Genomic DNA, 21,235 nt, shown 5'->3' on the forward strand with positions numbered 1-21,235 from the left:
TCGGAGAAGAAGCGCGTCAGAAGAAGAAGCGCGGACAGATCGGCGTTAATATTCAAAATTCTGCTCTTATATTGAAATAAATACACATGTGACAGCCGCAGCAGAAGCGAGTCCCTGTTCAGACGGATGGAAGAGTTTCTGAAGCACTTTAACAGCGACAGCAGAGCGGTACATTCACATGTATTTGCTTGTAATATATATACGTTACTGAGGGTCTGTTCACTGCTGTTCAAAAGATTTGTGATGTGTTTTACAGAAGTAACGTTATCTTCTGTTCGTCAAGACTGTATTTATTTGATTGGAAATACAGAAGAAAAACAGTAATATTGTGAAATATTATTACTATTTAAATCAGCTGTTTCCTATGTGGTTATCTGTTAAAGTGTAATTTATTTCTGTGATGCAAAGCTGAATTTCCAGCATCATTCCTCCAGTCTTCAGTGTCACATGATCTTCAGAAATCTGAATAATTTGATGATTTATTATCAATATTAATATAATGTTTTTCGAAACCGGTGATACTTTTTTTCAGGATTATTTGTTGAATAAAAAGTTAAATAGAACAGTCTTTTTAAAATAGTATTAAAATATAGTAAAATATTTAAAATAGTAATCTTTTGTCACAATATAAACTACCGTGAAAATTACTTTATTTCGTTCTTTCTTTTTTTTTCCGAATAAAATTAATGCTTTTATGTGTTAAATTGATAAAGGTGAAAAACACTTGCATTAGAAAATATTTTTATTTTAGATAAACACTGTTCTTTTTAATCTTATTCATCAGTGTAACCTGAAAAAAAAACCCTCCACACAAAAAAGTATAAATAAATAAATAAAAATTAAGCAGCACAACATCATATTATTATGATTAACAGAGATTCACACAGAAAACAGCTGATTTACATTAGAATAATATTTCACTATTTTTACTTTTTTTTTATCAAATAAATTTAAAACACATTACACACCTCACTGATCCCAAACTTTTGAACAGCAGTGTGTGTATGTGTGTTGTATAAGGTACTGATGTGTGTGTGTGTGTATGTGTGTTGTATAAGGTACTGATGTGTGTGTGTGTGTTTCAGGAGCAGCGCTGGCTGTCTGCGGTGTATGAGGCCGTGCAGCAGCAGCTTCATCCTCTCATCGATGTGTCTCTGGGTCTGTCTGTGGCTCGTCTGTCTCTGGCCGTGGTGTCGAAGGTGCAGACGCTCGTGGGCTCGGACGCTGGTTTACCTGTCAGCTACAGGTGAGTGTGACGCTCACAGATCTATCAGAGTGCTGTAATGTGCATCGTGTGTTTCTGTCAGGTTTGTGTCTGTGTCGGAGCTGATCCGGGATCAGAGAACCGCCTGCTGCAGCAGCCTCCGCTGGAGCTCCGCCCACTACCAGGAACAAGCCAGGGGGGCGGAGCTAAAGCTGCCCGCTTACAAAGCTCTCCCACGTGACAACCTGCTTCTGATTGGCTGTCTGTGTGACGGACGGGCCGCGGGGACGAGTGACGGTGTCTGGAGGGTGAGGGACGCGGGAGGAAGTGTAGCGTGTGCGGTGAGTGGACAGGAAGTAGATAAACATCTCGGTTACGTATGTAACCTTGGTTCCCTGAATAGGGAACGAGATGCTGCGGTGACGTCACCACGTATGGGAACACCTCTGGTGTGACGAATGTCTGAAGCCCTATACCATCCCGCCAATCCTATTGGCCAAATGGCGCATAGCACCACCCTGCGCATGCGCACGCATGATATACCTGGGTGCAGCGCGCCATTTCGCTCAGATTTCATGACTGAAGATGAAGAGTTATCAAGGTACGGAACGGCCAGAACCGCAGCATCTCGTTCCCTATTCAGGGAACCAAGGTTACATACGTAACCGAGATGTTCCCTATCATAGGTCACTTCGATGCTGCGGTGACGTCACCACGTATGGGAACGATATACCAAAACGCCTGACGTACCTGATAACTGAGATCCGAGGAAGCAACTGCTCAAGCGGAGAGAACCCGGGAGCCAGGGGCCATCCTCACATCCAGACTGTAGGACTTGATAAAAGTGCTCGGTGAGGACCATCCTGCCGCAGCACAGATATCATCCATAGAACAGCCACTGAGAAAAGCTTGAGAAGAAGCTACAGCTCGAGTGGAATGAGCCTTAACCCCTAAGGGCGAAGCGAGTCCGCGCGCCTCATAGGCCAAAGAAATTGCCTCCACCAGCCAATGGGACATGCGCTGCTTTGTAACTGCATGGCCCTTACTTTTATGTCCAAAGCAGACAAACAGCTGGTCAGATCCACGCCAAGGGGCTGTGCGATCCACATAAGTCTTTAAAGCTCTCACAGGGCAAAGACTTAGATCTCCTGACCCGGCCTCAGCAGGTGAAAAAGCTTCCAGAACCACTTGCTGAAAGCGAAAAGGGTTAGATGCGACCTTAGGAACATAGTTAGGCCTGGGCCGCAGCAGCACCTTCACAGAGCCCGGTGCAAATTCCATGCATGAAGGTGAAACAGAAAGAGCCTGTAAATCCCCAACTCTCTTGAGGGAGGATAAAGCCATGAGAAGAAGTGTCTTCAGTGTCAGGAATTTATCTGAGACGGTCTCCAAGGGCTCAAACGGATGCCCTGATAAACCTAACAACACAATGGATAAACCCCATGAAGGAACTCGCACAGGGCGGAAAGGCCTCAGCCGTCGCGCACCCTGTATGAAACGAGAAACTAATGGATGACGCCCCACAGAGGCACCGCCTATGTATTCGTGGTAAGCTGAAATGGCTGCCACGTAAACCTTTAAAGTGGCTGGTGTAACGCCATCCGAGAAACGCTCCTGGAGGAACTCCAGCACTGAAGCCACTGGGCAGTAAACTGGATCCACATTATGATTGCCACACCAGGCTGTAAACAGTCTCCATTTGAAAGCATATAAGCGTCTCGTAGAAGCTGCTCTAGAACTCAATATAGTCTCAGTAGTTTCAACAGAAAGACCGGGACATACTAATGCACTCCGCTCAGTGGCCACGCCCACAGTTTCCACAGATCTGGCCTCGGGTGCCAAATCAGCCCCTGTGCTTGTGATAATAAATCCTGTCTGATGGGAATCTCCCACGGAGAGCCCGCTAGCAGACTGATCAGATCCGCAAACCACGGCTGCGTGTGCCATCGCGGAGCCACCAGCAGCAGCTGTTCCACTCTGTCCCACCGTATTCTGCATAACACCGCTGGGATCAAACGAATCGGAGGAAAAGCATACAGACTGGTCCTGGGCCAGCTGTGAGCTAACGCATCCACGCCCAGGGGCGATGGGGAGCGTAGGGAGAACCATAGCGGGCAATGCGTAGTCATGCTCGATGCGAATAAATCCACTTTCGCTTTGCCGAATATCCGCCATAAAAGATCCACCGTCTGGGGGTGTAATCGCCATTCTCCCTGTTCCAGAGCCTGTCTGGATAGCAGGTCCGCTCCGAAATTCAATCGTCCGGGGACATGAATGGCCCGGATCGAGAGAAACTTGTCCCGAGACCACAGGAGAACACGCCTCGCCAGCCTGCACAGGGGGCGAGAGCGCAATCCTCCTTGATGGTTCAGATAAGACACAACCGCTGTGTTGTCTGATCTGAGCAGCACATGACGGCCGATCAGCAGATCCGCGAAATACTGGAGAGCCAGAAAAACTGCCAGTAATTCCAGTCTGTTTATATGCCAGCCGCGCTGAGCCGCTGTCCACACTCCGTGGGCTGGTCGCCCTCGACACACAGCTCCCCAACCAGTCAAAGACGCGTCCGTCGTGACAGTCTCTCGGAAAGCATAAATTCCCAATTGAACTCCTGACAGGAGAAATTCGGTTGACATCCAAATTTTTAGCGACATCACACACCGCCGTGTCACCGAAATCGTGCGATGCGGGAGACAACGGGGTGAAATATTCCGCCTTTTCGTCCACCACTGAAAGGGGCGCATTTGAAGCAATCCCAGACGAATCACGGGGGATGCTGCTGCCATTAGACCCAAGAGCCTGAGGCACAATCTCACTGTCACCGTGCGACCCGCTTTGAAGTGCCGCACGCATGACGCAATCGACTGAGCGCGCGGGAGAGAAAGCTTCGCTGTCATCGCGCGAGAGTCCAGATCTATTCCAAGAAAAGTTATCCGTTGAGAGGGAGTTAAAACACTCTTCTTGAAATTTGTTCGTAAGCCCAGGCTGTTTAAATGATTCAGCACAAGATCTCGGTGAGAGTGTGCTTGAGTCCGCGATTGCGCTAGCACCAGCCAATCGTCCAAATAATTCAACACACGAACGCCCTGGAGCCGCAACGGGGCCAGAGCTGCGTCCATGCATTTTGAGAAAGTACGGGGCGCTAAAGCCAAGCCAAAGGGAAGAACGCGGTACTGATACGCTTTGCCCTCTAAAGCGAATCTGAGGAACTTCCTGTGTCACTTGACGATCTGAATATGGAAATACGCATCCTTCAGATCGATCGTAATAAACCAATCGCTTGGTCGGATCTGAGACAGAATAGATTTCACCGTCAACATCTTGAATTTGCTCGGTCTGAGTGCAAGATTCAGACGGCGTAAATCCAGAAAGGGTCGTAACCCGCCGTCTTTTTTCGGTACCACGAAATAACGGCTGTAAAAACCTGTCTCCATCTGAGAGGGGTGTACTTCTTCTATAGCCCCTTTGTTCAGCAGAGCTGACATTTCTTGTCGCAGCACCGCCATTTCCGTAGACTTCACCGTAGTGGGAAGAATTCCGCGGAAAGGAGGCAGGCCTTTCCGAAACTGAATGGTGTATCCGTGACAAACCGTGCGTAACACCCATTGAGGAATGCCGGGCAAGCGTTCCCACGCGGCCCGAAACAATATTAGCGGTTTCAAAACTTCCGCTCCCTGCAACGCCGTCATACGCGTTAAAACGACTGGACACGAAAAACCCGTGGTGTTCGTGCACCGGGGAAGCGTATGCGCCAGAGTCGTTGCGTTCCGTTGAGTATAATCCTGAAACGTGTCCACGGCAGGAATTAGGCCAACAGATTGAACATCGGGCTCTGCCGCTAGCGAAAAAGCGGCGGCTGTGCGAGCCGTCATAAACGGGCCGTTTGTGCAGGGTCCTTGAGTCGTCCCTCGAACTCCAAAAGCAGGATTGCGCAGAGTGTCTGAGGGAGCGTCTATTATTACAGCTCGATCCAATGTTGCTCGAGGCGCTGTTAGCGGCGAGACAATCAATGTTTGAGCATGGGGACTGCAATGAGAGTGTAGGATGCGCGAAAGCGGTCCGACAGTGCTCTCTAGCGGAGGGCACAGTCCCTGGCAAGCAGCAAAAAGATCAGGAGCTGCTATTCGGCACCCGAGAACGAGAGGCTTTAGCCGTCGAGGTCAGGTTTAATCGCTTACGTTGACGCTGGTGCGCCGGAGGAAAAACCCTAGGGCCCCAGTCCTTACGAGGAGGCGCCATAGGTGTGGGTTCCTCTCGAGAGGCTGCTCGCTGACGGTGAGAGGAGGTTGAGCGAGAACGCGCGGGCGCTTGCCGGCGTTCGACCTCCCTGGGTCTGCGGGGAATCAGCTGGCGGAAAGCGGCTGATTGCTGTTTCGCTGCCCTGAACTTCTCCACTACTGACGTGACAGCCTCACCGAACAATCCATCCCTGGAGACAGGGGCATCCATAAGGAAAGATTTATCCTTCTCCTTAATATCGGTGAGATTAAGCCAGAGGTGGCGCTCAACCGAAATCAAACCGGCCATAGTACGGCCCACTGCACGAGCGGTATGTTTGGTAGCGCGTAGCGCCAAATCCGTAGCTCTACGCAGTTCTTTAACTGCCTCCGGTGTGATGCCCTCACCTTCATCCAATTCCTTCAATAACTCCGCTTGGTAGGCCTGAAGGACCGCCATAGAGTGGAGCGACGCAGCCGCCTGACCAGCCGCCATGTAGGATTTACCCACCAAACTAGACGTGACTCGACACGCCTTCGAAGGAAGAAGGGGGCGAGACTTCCAAGCCGCGGCCGAACTAGGCGCAAGGTGTTCGGCGAGAGTCTCTTCCACCGGGGGCATCATAGTATAGCCATGGTTCGCCATATCAGAAACGGTGGCGAAATCCGCGGCCGCGGCGTTAGTAATCCGCGCCGAAAACGGCTGTTTCCAGGACCTCGAAACCTCCTGGTGGAGGTCCGGGAAAAAAGGCAAAGGCCTCCGGGGCTGTGTAGGTGTCCGACTGGTTAGAAAACGGTCGTCCAGCTTGGAAGAAGGTTGGGCCTCGGCCTTGTCAACCTCCCAGTCTAGCCCCAATTTACCCACCGCACGAGAAACCACATCCAACAGCTCACTGTAGGAGGGGGAAACACGCCTCTCCTGTCCGCTAGGAGGAAGAGGGCTAGTGTCGGTCGCGAAGTCCTCAGACCCCGAGGCCGCGGTGGATAAAACATCGTCGTCATAGCGTCCACAACCGAAGGAGATGGCGGCGCATGCCTCCGGTGTGGGAAGTAAATCCTCATTAGAGAAGACGACGGGGTCAGTATAAGTTTTATTCTGCAGCAGGGTAGGGGAGAGCGAGCGATGTGGAGAATATTCCAGCGCTGCGCTGTCCACAAAATCCATGTCGCACGTGTCACCCCAGGCCCTCGCCTCGTGCGGTGCCTCGGCAGTCGCAGAGGTGACCTGATGGGGGTTAGACTCGAGGGCGACATTAGAGAATACTTCCACCCTGGAGCGCAGTACTCTGAGCCGCAGGCCATCACAATGGGGACAGGAAGAAAGGCCGCTAAGCGCCGCCTGTGCGTGATGTAAACCAAGACATACTACGCACCTGTCATGAGTGTCCCCCGCCGTGATGTACCTGGTACATGGCTCCTTACATTTTCGAAAACTCATCGCGTCCGCGAAGAGGAGTTAACACTGCTCGAAGAGATCGCTGGAGAACGCGAGACGATAGGGCACAGATAATTCACTATTCCTGAAGGAATGAAATCTGAGTGAAATGGCGCACTGCACCCAGGTATATCATGCGTGCGCATGCGCAGGGTGGTGCTATGCGCCATTTGGCCAATAGGATTGGCGGGATGGTATAGGGCTTCAGACATTCGTCACACCAGAGGTGTTCCCATACGTGGTGACGTCACCGCAGCATCGAAGTGACCTATGATAGGGAATCAAAGCCTCATTCTGGAGCCATTAAACTTGTGTCATATATTGTAGATGACAAACTTAAAAACAAAACAAAATTAGAAATTGAGTATAAATCTGAGTAGTTGCTAATTAAAAATTACTTTCTGAAACGAGTTTTTAATGCTAAAATTATTCAAATTAAAATAAAAAAATAAATAAAAAGCCAATTCAAAATATTAGTACATTTTATTTATTTATTTATTTAATATTACGTAAGTAGTTTGTTGGAATACTAAAATGTCTAAAGCTAAATTTGAAATAAATATTGTTTATACAGAGAATAATAATGATCGAAGATAACATGAGCTCATTCAGAATATTAATAAATATTATAAAAGTTTATTAATAGTTTGAAAGATAAAGCTAAATAGAAATAGATAATAATAACAGAAAATATGACTTCTTATCCGTCTTTCTGTGTTATGATTATCCATAAAGCGCTGTATATAATCTGTTTCTGGTGCAGATGCTGAAGTCGTCTTGTCTCTGGTTGGGGAGGCTCATGCTGTTTCCCTCATGGAACTACATCCCCCATAATGCACCAGCTGCGGGTTACCTAGAGCTGCTGGACCCTCCGGTGTGTGTGACCCTGGAGGCCATGGCCTTTGACCCCGGAGGAGTGCTGAGCGAGGTCCTGAGCGTGACGCAGGCGGCTGAGCTCCTCAGACAGAGGTGAAGCAGCGCTGGGTTTGAGACGGGGATGTGTTGGATCAGGAGCGTGACGTGTGTGTGTGTGTGTGTGTGTGTCAGGTGCGAGGGTCAGGGCTGTGTGTGTGTCAGCGGTCAGGTGAGCGTCGTCTGTCCTCTGCTGCTGATCCGTGGGAAGCAGTTCTTCTGCCTCGTCCTCAGAGAAGAAGGATGTTCAGTGCCTGTGTTCATCACCGTGAGTCTGAATCAACTGAATCAAAGTCTGACTCACTTAATGAACCTGAAGATTGTTTATATACTGTTTATTCATATTTAGAAATTTTACTTTTAATTTTTAGTTATGTAATGTGCTTTTTCAATATTTATATATAGCTTTAATATTTTTATTTAGACTTAAACTTATTTTAGTTAGTTGCCAAAATACCATTTTTTAATTTTGTGTAAGTTTAGTTTTTTTTAGATGTAGTATATTTATTATTTATATTACATATTATTTATATTGTGCATTATTAATTATTATTTCTATATTATATTATTTTATTAATTATTATTATTATTTTATGTATATATATATATATATATATATATATATATATATTTATTTCAGCTTTATTTAAATTACCAAATATATTTTTATATATATATTTTTTTATATTTTAGCTTTAACACTGATATACACTGTCATTTATATTTCTATATTTCTATGATAAAATATAATGTAATATTTCTGTTTACATAATATTCCTATTTATATGTATTTACAAATATTAATGCTTTTCTACTTCACTGATTAAATTTAAATGTATGCATTTAGCAGACGCTTTTATCCAAAGCGACTTACAGTGCATTCACTAAACTAGTTTTTTCCTCAAATATGAATGCATTCTTTGATTTCTGTCATTACTAATGTTTTTATTGGCCCATGAATGAGTTTGCTCTGTGGTGTGTGTTCTGTCAGGAAGCCAAGCATCAGTTCTGGAGGCAGTGTGTGTGTGTCGGTCAGAGCGTGTGGATCTCGTCTCTGCGTGTGTGTTCACTGCAGGGGCTGGAGGGCCGGCGTGTGCTGATGGACAGCTGTCAATCACGCCTCCATCCTCAGCCGCAGCTGCAGGAGAGCTGTGAGGATCCAGACACACACACAGACTCCACCAGCGCAGACACACACCTGTGCTCCGGCTCCGGGGTCCGAGTCAAGCGCTCCACGCTCATCAGCTTTAAAGTACTCAACCAGACTCTTCACACTCTGTGACTCTCTTACTTCATTACACTACTGCTCAGAAGTCAAGAAGTCTCTTCTGCTCATCAAAGCTGCATTTATTTAATCAGAAATACAGGAAAAACATTTAATATAGTCAAATATTATTATGATGTAAAATTACGTTTTTATATTTGAATATACATTAAAATCTAATTTATTTCTGTGATCAAAGCTGAAATTAATTTAATTTTATCATTACTCCAGTTTAAAGTTTGTTTTCAGAATTCTTTAATTAATAAGAAGTTAAAAAAGAACAGCATTTATTTAAAATAGACATCTTTTCTAACAATATAAACTATAGTTCAATAGTTTGGGGTTAGTACATTTCTATTATTTCTTTATTTTTTAAAGAAATTAAATTCTTCAGCAAGCATGTGTTAAATTGTTAAGTGATAGCAAAGATTTAAATTGTTAGGAAAGATTCATATTTAGAATAAAAGCTGTTCTCTTTCAATTTAAATTCTTCAAAGAATCCTGAAAAAAGTATCAATATTTGGCAGTAATAAATCATCATATTTTCATGATTTCTGAAGATCATGTGACACTGAAGACTGGAGGAATGATGCTGAAAATACAGCGGAGCATCACAGAAATAAATTACACTTTAACACAGATTCACACAGAACACAGCTGTTTTATATTCTAATAACATTACTGTTTTATCCTGTATTTTTGATTAAATTAATTCAGCCTTAGTGAGCAGAAAATATATATTTTTTAAAAACGACTTACTAAGTCTTACTAATCCCAAACTTTTGACTGCTAGTTTTTGGGGAAAAAGACAAAAACTGCCTTTTTAGTAAACAAGCATGACCTTTGACCTGTGCTGTGACCGGTTTCTGTGGTAACGGTGTGTCTGATTGACAGGGAACCGTCACAAAGATCTTGAATGCAGAGGCGGGGCTTTATGAGCTTGACGGACAGGCGGGGCTCTGTCTGGCCTATCAGCCGGCTCAGAAGTGCTGCGGCGGCTTGAGGCCGGGGGCGGAGATTCAGGTGAGCGTGATGTCATCAGCAGCAGGTTCAGATCAGACTTCAAAGATCCAAACATGCGAGAAACATTTCTGTGTGTTGTCTCCAGCTTCACAACGTTCACTTCCTGTACCGCGCGTCCCCGTTCGCTCCTCATGTGGTTCTGTGCGCGTGTCTGCGCTCCAGTCTGCAGGTCACTGCCTTCAGCCGCTTGAGCTCCGAGGTGGAGGTGTCGGGGTCACACGGGCCGCTGCGCTGCCTCCTGCTGGAGAAGAACCTGGGCGCGTCGCAGTATCTCTGGCTCTGCTACTGTCAGAACGCCATCGCTGAGAGGTGATGCTTCAGGATCATCACTAGTGCTCACACACATCAACCACATACTAACGCCTTGAGAACTTTATTAACACACAAATAAGTGTTTAACTGGGCAAATGACCCAACTGTGAACCGGTGAAGATGAGCACAAAGAGGAGGAATTACTGTAGAAGTAGGGATGTAACGATTCAATCAACTCTGAGATTTAAGACAAATTATTAAAACATTGTGTCCTTTCCGATTACTGCTCGGACAAAATGCTGCACGTTTCTTTGTGAAATTGAAATATAACACTATAATAATAATATACTATTATTGCTCTTTTGTTGGTTGTAATTACTTTGTTGTCCTCATTTGTAAGTCATTTTTGATAAAAGTGTCTGCTAAATGACTAAATGTAAATATAATGCAAAATAAGGCTTCGTCTGTGCTCTTTCCATTTATAATTAGAGGCAACCACTGCATTTTAATCATGATCTAATCAAAGATGCTGCGTACATGCAACATGAGCAGTTTATAATCTAAATTAGATTGTTTAGTTTCGAAAAATGAAGCAAAAACAGAATGATTTGACTTCGGTTTTGTGAAAGTATCCGTAAGAAATATCTGCATGAAACAGAAAAATCACAATTTGATTTTCCCCTCAAATGATACCCCAAATACTGTAGTGTATTGTCTCAGTGTGTCACGTTATTAACCTGTGTGTGTGTGTGTGTGTGTGTGTGTTAGGTTGTGTCCACGCTGGGTGAGAGCGGAGCGAGTGTGTGTGGTTGCCGAGCGGCTGCTGGACTTTGTCTGTGATGCTGAACCGAAGACCCAAAAAAAGAGAAACATTTACAGAGAGATGATACAGGAGCCACACCAGTGCCCTGTTACCACGGTAACACACACACCCTGTTATCACCATAGCTTACAAACACCCACACATGCCCTGTTACCCTAAAATAAACATATGTCCTACATACCACAATAATACACTCACATATGCCCTGTTCCTATTAGTAACCCATACATATGGGCTGTGCTCCACTTCACTTTTAGACACACACTTTTAAAACAGCCCTCGCTTACCTAGATAAACATAGATTGGCGCATCAAACAAATTCGCAAGGGAAAAATTTTGAATAATAAATCAATTCAATAGTGCATTCCAAAGGGGAGTTAGGGAAGTTAGCGAGAGAAGGGCATTATAAAAATTGACAGTAATGCCCACGCGCCCTGTTACCACTATAACACCAACGCGCCCTGTTACCACTATAACACCAACGCGCCCTGTTACCACTATAACACCAACGCGCCCTGTTACCACTATAACACCAACGCGCCCTGTTACCACTATAACACCAACGCGCCCTGTTACCACTATAACGCCAACGCGCCCTGTTACCACTATAACGCCAACGCGCCCTGTTACCACTATAACACCAACGCGCCCTGTTACCACTATAACACCAACGCGCCCTGTTACCACTATAACACCAACGCGCCCTGTTACCACTATAACACCAACGCGCCCTGTTACCACTATAACGCCAACGCGCCCTGTTACCACTATAACGCCAACGCGCCCTGTTACCACAGTAACGCCCACACGCCCTGTTACCACTATAATGTCAGCACCCCTACTACCACTGTAACACCAACGCGCCCTGTTACCACTATAACACCAACGCGCCCTGTTACCACTATAACACCAACGCGCCCTGTTACCACTATAACGCCAACGCGCCCTGTTACCACAGTAACGCCCACACGCCCTGTTACCACAGTAACGCCCACACGCCCTGTTACCACTATAACACCAACGCGCCCTGTTACCACTATAACACCAACGCGCCCTGTTACCACTATAACACCAACGCGCCCTGTTACCACAGTAACGCCCACACGCCCTGTTACCACTATAACACCAACGCGCCCTGTTACCACTATAACGCCAACGCGCCCTGTTACCACTATAACACCAACGCGCCCTGTTACCACTATAACGCCAACGCGCCCTGTTACCACTATAACGCCAACGCGCCCTGTTACCACAGTAACACCCACACGCCCTGTTACCACTATAATGTCAGCACCCCTACTACCACTGTAACACCAACGCGCCCTGTTACCACTATAACACCAACGCGCCCTGTTACCACTATAACACCAACGCGCCCTGTTACCACTATAACGCCAACGCGCCCTGTTACCACAGTAACGCCCACACGCCCTGTTACCACAGTAACGCCCACACGCCCTGTTACCACAGTAACGCCCACACGCCCTGTTACCACTATAACACCAACGCGCCCTGTTACCACTATAACACCAACGCGCCCTGTTACCACAGTAACACCAACGCGCCCTGTTACCACTATAACACCAACGCGCCCTGTTACCACTATAACACCAACGCGCCCTGTTACCACAGTAACGCCCACACGCCCTGTTACCACTATAACACCAACGCGCCCTGTTACCACTATAACGCCAACGCGCCCTGTTACCACTATAACGCCAACGCGCCCTGTTACCACTATAACGCCAACGCCCTGTTAACACCAACGCGCCCTGTTACCACTATAACACCAACGCGCCCTGTTACCACTATAACACCAACGCGCCCTGTTACCACTATAACACCAACGCGCCCTGTTACCACTATAACACCAACGCGCCCTGTTACCACTATAACACCAACGCGCCCTGTTACCACTATAACGCCAACGCGCCCTGTTACCACTATAACGCCAAACGCGCCCTGTTACCACTATAACGCCAACGCGCCCTGTTACCACTATAACGCCAACGCGCCCTGTTACCCACTATAACGCCAACGCGCCCTGTTACCACTATAACGCCAACGCGCCCTGTTACCACTATAACGCCAACGCGCCCTGTTACCACTATAACGCCAACGCGCCCTGTTACCACTATAACGCCAACGCGCCCTGTTACCACTATAACGCCAACGCGCCCTGTTACCACTATAACACCAACGCGCCCTGTTACCACTATAACACCAACGCGCCCTGTTACCACTATAACACCAACGCGCCCTGTTACCACTATAACACCAACGCGCCCTGTTACCACTATAACGCCAACGCGCCCTGTTACCACTATAACGCCAAAGCGCCCTGTTACCACAGTAATGTACCCACACCCTGTTACCACAGTAACGCCCACGCGACCTGTTACCACTGTACCACTTTACCACTGTAACGCCAACGCCCCTGTTACCACAGTAGCACTATGATAACACATGTTGATAGAGGAAAAGGATACAAATTGTATTGAAAACCTATTTGCAGAAGTAATGTTATTCTATGAATTGATCATTAACTTATTCCTGTTCAGATATGTTCATTTAAATATAAAATCTGGGGAATGAAGGAATGCAACCCTTTTCTTTCAGGAATTGCATTCCTGTTCTTTTAAACACTGAATGATTGATTGTGTGTAGTAATCATGAGTCTGTGTGTCTCTGTCAGTTCTGTGTGTGGTGGCCGTCTGCGGCGCTGTGGTCAGTAAGACAGCTGTCTGATTGGATGAGGCGTGAGGTTTGGGAGTCTCTCTCGCTGCCGTCTCTCCTGCCTCCGTCTGCGGCTCACATGACGGCGCTGGAGCTGAACGCGGCTCTGTCCTGGTCCGTTCATCAGCTCCCGCTGACAGACGTGTCCCCAGAGTCACCGCTGTTAGTGGGGGTCCTGGAGCTGGACTCGACCCACGCCACACTGCAGCTCAGAGACCAAACACACGCACTCAACTGCCTGTGTGTCTCAACCCACCAATCAGGAGCCAGAACCGCACACATCAACACCGCCTGGCAGGGTAGTGACCTCTATCAATTAATTCAGTTATGTGTTGAGCGGTAGTGTCTGTTATATGGCATTAAGAGTGCTGTGTTTTCTGCCATATTGGGACGGATGTTGGAGATAAATAGCTTATTTTGAATAAGAAGAAATGAGCGGTGGGACTAGTGGTGTTATTGTTAATAAAATAAAATAAAATGCAAATATTAAATGGAAAAACTTTGAACTAAATATAAATTGTAAATGTTGCTTTAGCAACTACATTAAAGGGATAGTTCACCCAAAAATAAAAATTCCTTTGTTCATCTTCAGAACACAAATAAAGATATTTTTGATGAAATCAGAGTTCTTTCTGACCCGCCCAGAGAAAACAAGAATAACGACTTTATTCAACAATTTCTTCTCTTCTGTGTCAGTTTTTGACGTGTGTTTGCAAGAGTACTGTGTCGTTAATTTAGCTTTCTTTGCACACACAAATTATTCTCATACGGTTGATGTCACACAGACTATTTTAATGATGTCCTTACTGCTTTTCTGGGCCTTGAACCAGTCAGTTCCCTTCCTGTCTAAGATCAGAGAGCTCTCGGATTTCATCAGAATTATCTTAATCTGTGTTCATTTGTAGATCGCCTGTCAATCAGACTCCCTGTGAAGGGTCAGTGATTTTACTGCGGTCCAGATTGTTAGTTTAAGCTGCAATGGCTCATTACTTCTGCGGTGTGTGTGTGTGTGTGTGTGCAGGTTGTCTAGTGTGTGTGCGGCGGTGTACATTAGTCATGGAGAGGTTCATGAAGACACAGTTCCCTTCCTGGAAACACCTGGATCAGTCGACTTATATCAAACACAAACACTGCAGGTACACACACACTGGACCCCGCACACGAAACTTTCATATATTAACATATATTACTATTCCAATCACATATTATCATGACAATAACAACACTTCAGGCAGATTTAAAATCATATAAACTTACACTATTAACAGTCACATCATTTTTCAGCCAAGAGTAAACGTCTGTTTTTATTACATTTTAAAAGATTAATTCAAATACTTAATTCGTTGTTTTTTGTTTTTTTGTTTTTTATTACCACCAGCATTGATTTCATAAGAATGCATTAAATCATAAATCAAATTAAAGTATTTGAGTTAAAGTATGAGACATGCTTTTTAAATATTTAAAATTTATTTTCAATCATCAAAGCTGAATTCAGAAATATTGACATGTAAAAAAAAGATTAAATCGGATTTTGGGACAAACTTGAACTGATTTCATAGGGCCCTAAATTTTAAACTTTTAAACTTTTCATAAATTGTACAAGTTTCATGATTTCAATTCATTACATGTGCCTTTTGGTTACTAAAGTTTAATTTACAAATGTAATCTGGAAAAACTGAATTTAGAGATTCTTCAGTTTTTTTTATAAATTTAACTTTTTAATTAGTCAAAATTAATTAATTAAGTTTAAACTACGCCCTAATTAAAACAAAAAAAAAAGAAAAAATTTAAACTTTTTTTAAAATCTATTCATTTATTTATTTTATTTTTAATATATATTATATAATTTTAAAATAGAAATTATATATAATTTAAAAAACCCGTGCAAGGTGTGCTGCGTTAAGCTAACTGAGACTTGTTATACACTTGTATATTATTGCTCTTTTGTTAGTTTGTTAGTTGTCTGCTAAATGTCTAAATGTAATTTGGATGGGAACCTGGGACAGATCTGTATACAGGTGTGTGTGTGTGTGTGTGTGTGTGTGTGCGCAGGGTTTATCTTCAGCTGTGTGTGGAGGATCTGACCATCATCAGTCCGTCTGCTGCCATGAGCCGCAGAGAGCGGCCCAGCGATGGCCCCGAGAGCGCTAAGAGACCCCGAGCCGATGCGGCCCCCGAGCGACCTCTGACCCCTGCGGCGTGTGTGAGTGTGCTGCTCAGACTGGAGTCCAAGCAGGGCGTGACGCTGCAGAACGGCTCGGCTCAGGCTCTCGGGCGGCAGTCGTGCTTCGTGTGCAGAGCCGTCTGTCTGGGAGACGTCCAGAGCTGGAGCAGAGATCCCACAAACGGCCGGACGCAGGAGCACGAGCGACACGGAGACACTCAGAGGGTCAGGAACACACGTGATGTTTTCAGCATCATTACTCCAGTCTTCAGTGTCACATGATCAGATTTCGTAGGGCACTAAAAATGTCATTTTGAATATCAAGCGTGTCTAGAAACATTATTATCGGTTCATCTTTAGAGACTCAGTATTGCACAACTGATTATGGATCAGTAGATATGAACTACAGTCAGACTGTAGTTTAGAGGAGGCTGATGGGATTATGTGTGTGTGTGTGTGTGTTTCAGATTGACCTGCACTTCATGGGCTCGTGTGTTCGCTGGTTCCCTGTCCTTCATCCTGGATGTGTGTACAGAATAATCGCACGCAACACTGAGGTCAGATCATAAAGACAGGAAGTGACTCACGTGCACAGCTGTCAGTCACAGATCAGTCTTTAACAGTCTGTCTCTCTCAGGATGTGAGTGTGTTACAGGCCAAAGGGGTTCCAGCGAGGGGCGGAGTCACACAGCTCAGTAGCCCCGCCCTCCTGGTGCAGCCACAGTGGCGCATTCACAGCATCACAGAAGAGCTGCCTGATGTACAGGTACACACACACACACACTCACACACACACGCACAGATTTTGATTGTGAGTGACCTTTGACCTGTGCTGCGTCCTCAGTCAGCTGTTCCTGTGCTCATGAGTGTGTCTGAAGTTCTCCACAGCAGGTGACGATCGTTTCACCGAACACATCCTCAGCTCTGAAGTCGTTAGCGTTATCTGTCCGTCACTGAGATCCGGTCTGTGTTTCACAGCTCCGCCCCCGAGATCGTCTCCTTTCGTGGAGTCATCACTCAGCGAATCACGTTGCAGGAGGACAACGGAACCAAACCCAGGATCCAATCGCTGACGGCTGCTGAAGGTCTGGCTCCGCCTCCAGGTTCACACACACACACACACACATGTGGTGACGGAGTGGCTGTGTTTACAGGAGTCTCTTTCTCTGTAATCCTCCAGATGCAGGTGTAGAGCAGGATCTGCGTGTGCGTCTGACCGTCCAGGACACTGATGGTCCAGGTCATGTGATCGACGTGTACGTGGATCTGTCGTGTGGCCCGTACTCGCTCGGTCTGATCGCCGGAGCCACCGTCTCTGTCCATCACGTTCAGCGCAGAGTCTCCAGGTCAGTGACACTTGGACTGCGTCAGTAAGAAATATCATTCATTAATTATAGCAGGTCTCAGCTGTGTGATTGTAAATATTGTTGCAAAATTTTAACTAATTAAAAAAATTAATGTAACAATAGAAAAAAGTTAATTTAATAATAAATGGCTTCATAAGACAGCTACAGTTTATTTTTACTTTGGTTAAGTGTCATTAAATGTACACTTAAGTCTACGATAAATCAAATCTAAGTATGACCAGCCCACCTGATTATCATACAAGATATAGATATGTAAAAAATGTTAAAGAAAATAAATGTGGTAATATTAAATATGTGTGGATAAATGAATGAATGCATAAATATACAAATAAAGGATTTTTTATTATTATTTTTTTTATAAACCAAAAGTGGCTATATTGCCAAATGCATTGAAATTTATTGTAATTAACTTTATACTTCAATCTACAATAAATCAATGTTATTTAATACATATAAAAATAAATTAATGCATAAATCAATGAATTTTTCTTTTTTTTATAGAATAAAAATAAAAATAAAGAAAGAAGATTCTAAGTAAAGGAGGAAAAGTAATACAAAAATAAATCCAGGACTACATGTAATTAAAAAACAATTATATTTTTTAGCAAGTAATTAATTTATATGACATTTTTGGAGGTTTTTCCCTCCATATAGCTTTATATTTTAGGTATGTTTACTTAAAATGATATGGATTATATAGTAAATCTCAACAGCTTGATTGTTTGTATTATTGCAAAATATTAACTGTATTATCATCCGACTTTAAAGCTGCTTTGAATCAGGAAGTATTGTGAAAAGTTCTGAGCTGATGAGTCTGACTTGATCTCGAGTGATGTGTGTGTGTGTGTGTGTGTGTGTGTTTCAGAGCGTGTAACGTGTACTGCCGCTCTCTGCCCATCAGCTGTGTGAGTGTCACTGATCTGACGTCAGTCCGTTCAAGGCAAGTCACACACTTATTTACACACCTGTGTTTGTTTCAGTGAGGGTCAGGACTCTGATCACAGCTGACAACACACACACACGCACACACACACGCTCACACACACGCACACACACACACACACACACACAGCAGAGAAATAAAGAGTACAGGTGACTTCATGATAATAATAATAATTGTGATGGATAAGTGATGATATCAGTTCAGTTGTTAATGTGTTGTGGTGAATACTGTAGTACAGTGATGTGGTCTCTCTGTAGGTCAGGCGTGGCTCCGTCTCCTCCTCCCATGATGCTCTTGGGTGAGTGGGCGTCGGGCCGGGCGCAGTGCTGTGTGCTGGCTCAGGTCAAAGGTCACGTGGTGTGTGTGTTGTCTCTGCGGCTGCAGTGGACGTGTTCTCTCTGCGGGAGCATCTTCAGACAGGTCCGGATCATTTATACAGTCGAGACTATGCAGGGTTATTTAACTTCCTGGACCTAAACCTCTGTCAGACCTTGCACTGTTTATTTCATTTGTGTCTTTGTTCTGTTGTGTTTTATTTTCTGCGGTTTGAATGTTCATGTTATATATTTCGGTTGCATTTGTGAGTTAATAAAAATGTAGATGGTTGTTTAAAATATGTGCATAATATCGTAACATTGATAAATCGACTGATATACTGCAGAATTGTGTGGTAGGGTGTATCTGAGAATCGATGTCATATATCCGTGACGGACCCTCTCTGATCTACATCCGTGTGCAGCATTACTTCCTGTCCGCCCTCTTTTTCAGCTGTGTTAGTGTCAGAAGTATTCTTCATGGTTTTTGACCCCGTGACCTTTTTCGTTCTCGCAGACGTCCTGTGGCCGAACTCACCCTCCATGTGACTCGACCAGCGCAGTGTTTCAGGCCGAGGCCAAGTGAGTGTGTGACAGTGTGAGAAACACGTCCTGATGATTCAGCCACTGATCACGTGTGTCTGTGTGTGTGTGTGTGTCTCTATGTCTCTGTGTGTGTGTGTGTGTGTGTGTGCCTCTCTCTCTCTCTGTGTCTCTATGTCTCTGTGTGTGTGTGTGTGTCTCTATGTCTCTGTGTGTGTGTGTGTGCGTGCCTCTCTCTCTCTCTGTGTCTCTATGTGTCTGTGTGTGTGTGTGTTTGTGTGTGTGTGTGTGTGTCTATGTCTCTGTGTGTGTCTACTTCTCTATGTGTCTCTATCTCACTGTGTGTCTCTGTGTCTTTGTGTGTCTGTCTGTGTGTGTGTGTGTGTGTGTGTGTGTGTGTCTCTGTGTGTCTGTGTGTGTGTGTGTGTGTGTGTGTGTGTGTCTCTGTCTTTCTGTGTGTGTGTGTGTGTGTGTCTCTATCTCACTGTGTGTGTGTGTGTGTGTGTGTGTGTGTCTTTATGTCTCTGTGTGTGTCTCTGTGTGCGTCTGTGTCTCTGTGTGTTTATGTGTGTGTGTTTCTGTCTCTGTGTCTCTATGTCTCTGTGTGTGTTTGTGTCTCTCTCTGTGTGTGTGTGTGTCTCTCCTTGTGTCTTTATGTCTCTGTGTGTTTGTCTCCGTGTGTCTCTCTCTCTGTGTATCTCTGTCCCTCTCTGTGTGTGTGAGTGTGTGTGTGTCTATGTCTGTGTGTGTGTGTGTGTGTGTCTCTCTCTCTGTGTGTCTCTGTCTCTGTGTGTGTCTCTTTGTGTGTATGTGTGTGTGTGTGTGTGTGTGTGTCTCTCTGTGTGTCTCTCTCTCTGTGTGTCTCTGTCTCTGTGTGTGTGTGTGTGTGTGTCTCTTTGTCTCTTTGTGTCTTTATGTCTCTCTGTGTGTGTCTATGTCTCTCTGTGTGTGTGTGTGTGTGTGTGTGTCTATGTCTCTGTGTGTGTTTGTGTCTCTCCTTGTGTCTCTGTCTCTCTATGTCTCTCTCTGTGTGTGTGTGTGTGTGTGTCTCTTTGTCTCTTTGTGTCTTTATGTCTCTCTGTGTGTGTCTATGTCTCTTTGTGTGTGTGTGTGTGTGTGTGTGTGTGTGTGTCTCTCTCTCTCTGTGTGTCTCTATGTCTCTGTGTGTGTGTGTGTCTCTGTGTGTCTCCGTCTCTCTCCGTGTGTGTGTGTGTGTGTTTCTGTATGTGTCTCCGTGTGTGTAGGGTGGTGGTGGAGGACGGCTCTGCTGATGCTCACGTCTGGTTCTCTTCTGACGCCGTCTGCGACCTGCTGAAGTTGAATGCGGGTCAGTGGGAGGGGCTTCAGAGACACGTTAAGGTCAAAGGTCATGTGAAGGTGTACACACGAGGACGCAACATGGTAAGAGTTAAAACACCTCGCGTAAATGAGTGCTTCCATATAATCACTCACTGTGTGTGTGTGTGTGTGTGTGTGTGTGTGTGTGTGTGTGTGTGTGTGTGCAGACGTGTGACGAGGACCCTGACGACGCTGTAGTTCAATATCTGAGCCGTTTGTGCTCCAGCACCGCTGTGTGTCGACCGATTCACCTCACCTGCCGACTGCGAGCTCAGAGAACGGGTAAACACACACACACACACACACACACACACACACAGTCATGTTTTAACCATGCATCTGCAGTAGGGCTGTACCCACTGAATGCTAAATGAAGTGTGTGTGTGTGTGTGTGTGTGTGTGTGTGTGTTTCAGGGAAATCTCAGTTGAGGAAACTTCATCGAGGACAAACTGAATTCATCTGCAAATTCACACCTTCACTTCAGTTACACTGCCAACACGTACACACACAATAAACCCACACACACACACACACACACTGATACACAATGACTGGCATGCAGCAGACCCGTGTCATGTGATCAGATGCTGCTCACTGTTTTATGTGTTCGATGTTCTGCTGCTGTTTTGGAGCTCTTATCAAAATAATAATAAACAGAATTATGTTTCATCATTTGTTGCGTTAGATTTATAGATTTGA

The 21,235-nt window shown here is 45.2% G+C and overlaps 1 protein-coding gene across 1 annotated transcript; it reads left to right on the forward strand.

The window, feature by feature from the left end:
- The first annotated feature begins 8 nt into the window (after positions 1–8).
- On the forward strand, positions 9–21,205 carry LOC113065796 (CST complex subunit CTC1-like). The gene is made up of 23 exons (XM_026237325.1): positions 9–168; positions 1,086–1,246; positions 1,308–1,545; positions 7,620–7,825; positions 7,904–8,036; positions 8,760–9,020; positions 9,927–10,055; positions 10,141–10,364; positions 11,076–11,226; positions 13,826–14,165; positions 14,888–15,002; positions 15,919–16,255; positions 16,498–16,587; positions 16,668–16,796; positions 16,875–16,921; positions 17,009–17,115; positions 17,211–17,376; positions 18,263–18,337; positions 18,598–18,760; positions 19,172–19,236; positions 20,442–20,598; positions 20,703–20,817; positions 20,950–21,205. Exons 1-23 carry the CDS (start codon positions 127–129, stop codon positions 21,048–21,050), a joined length of 3,552 nt encoding a protein of 1,183 aa, XP_026093110.1. The 5' UTR covers positions 9–126; the 3' UTR covers positions 21,051–21,205.
- Positions 21,206–21,235: the final 30 nt, after the last annotated feature.

Source organism: Carassius auratus, chromosome 48 (assembly GCF_003368295.1).
Source record: "Carassius auratus strain Wakin chromosome 48, ASM336829v1, whole genome shotgun sequence".
Taxonomy (NCBI): Eukaryota; Metazoa; Chordata; class Actinopteri; order Cypriniformes; family Cyprinidae; genus Carassius; species Carassius auratus.

Excerpts from the sequence above, each read along its gene's own strand:
- LOC113065796 (XM_026237325.1), top strand. The coding sequence starts at position 127 with ATGGAAGAGTTTCTGAAGCACTTTAACAGCGACAGCAGAGCG. Across the intron at positions 10,056-10,140 it reads GGCCGGGGGCGGAGATTCAG|CTTCACAACGTTCACTTCCT; the intron begins GTGAGCGTGATG and ends TGTTGTCTCCAG. Across the intron at positions 18,338-18,597 it reads CTGACGTCAGTCCGTTCAAG|GTCAGGCGTGGCTCCGTCTC; the intron begins GCAAGTCACACA and ends GTCTCTCTGTAG.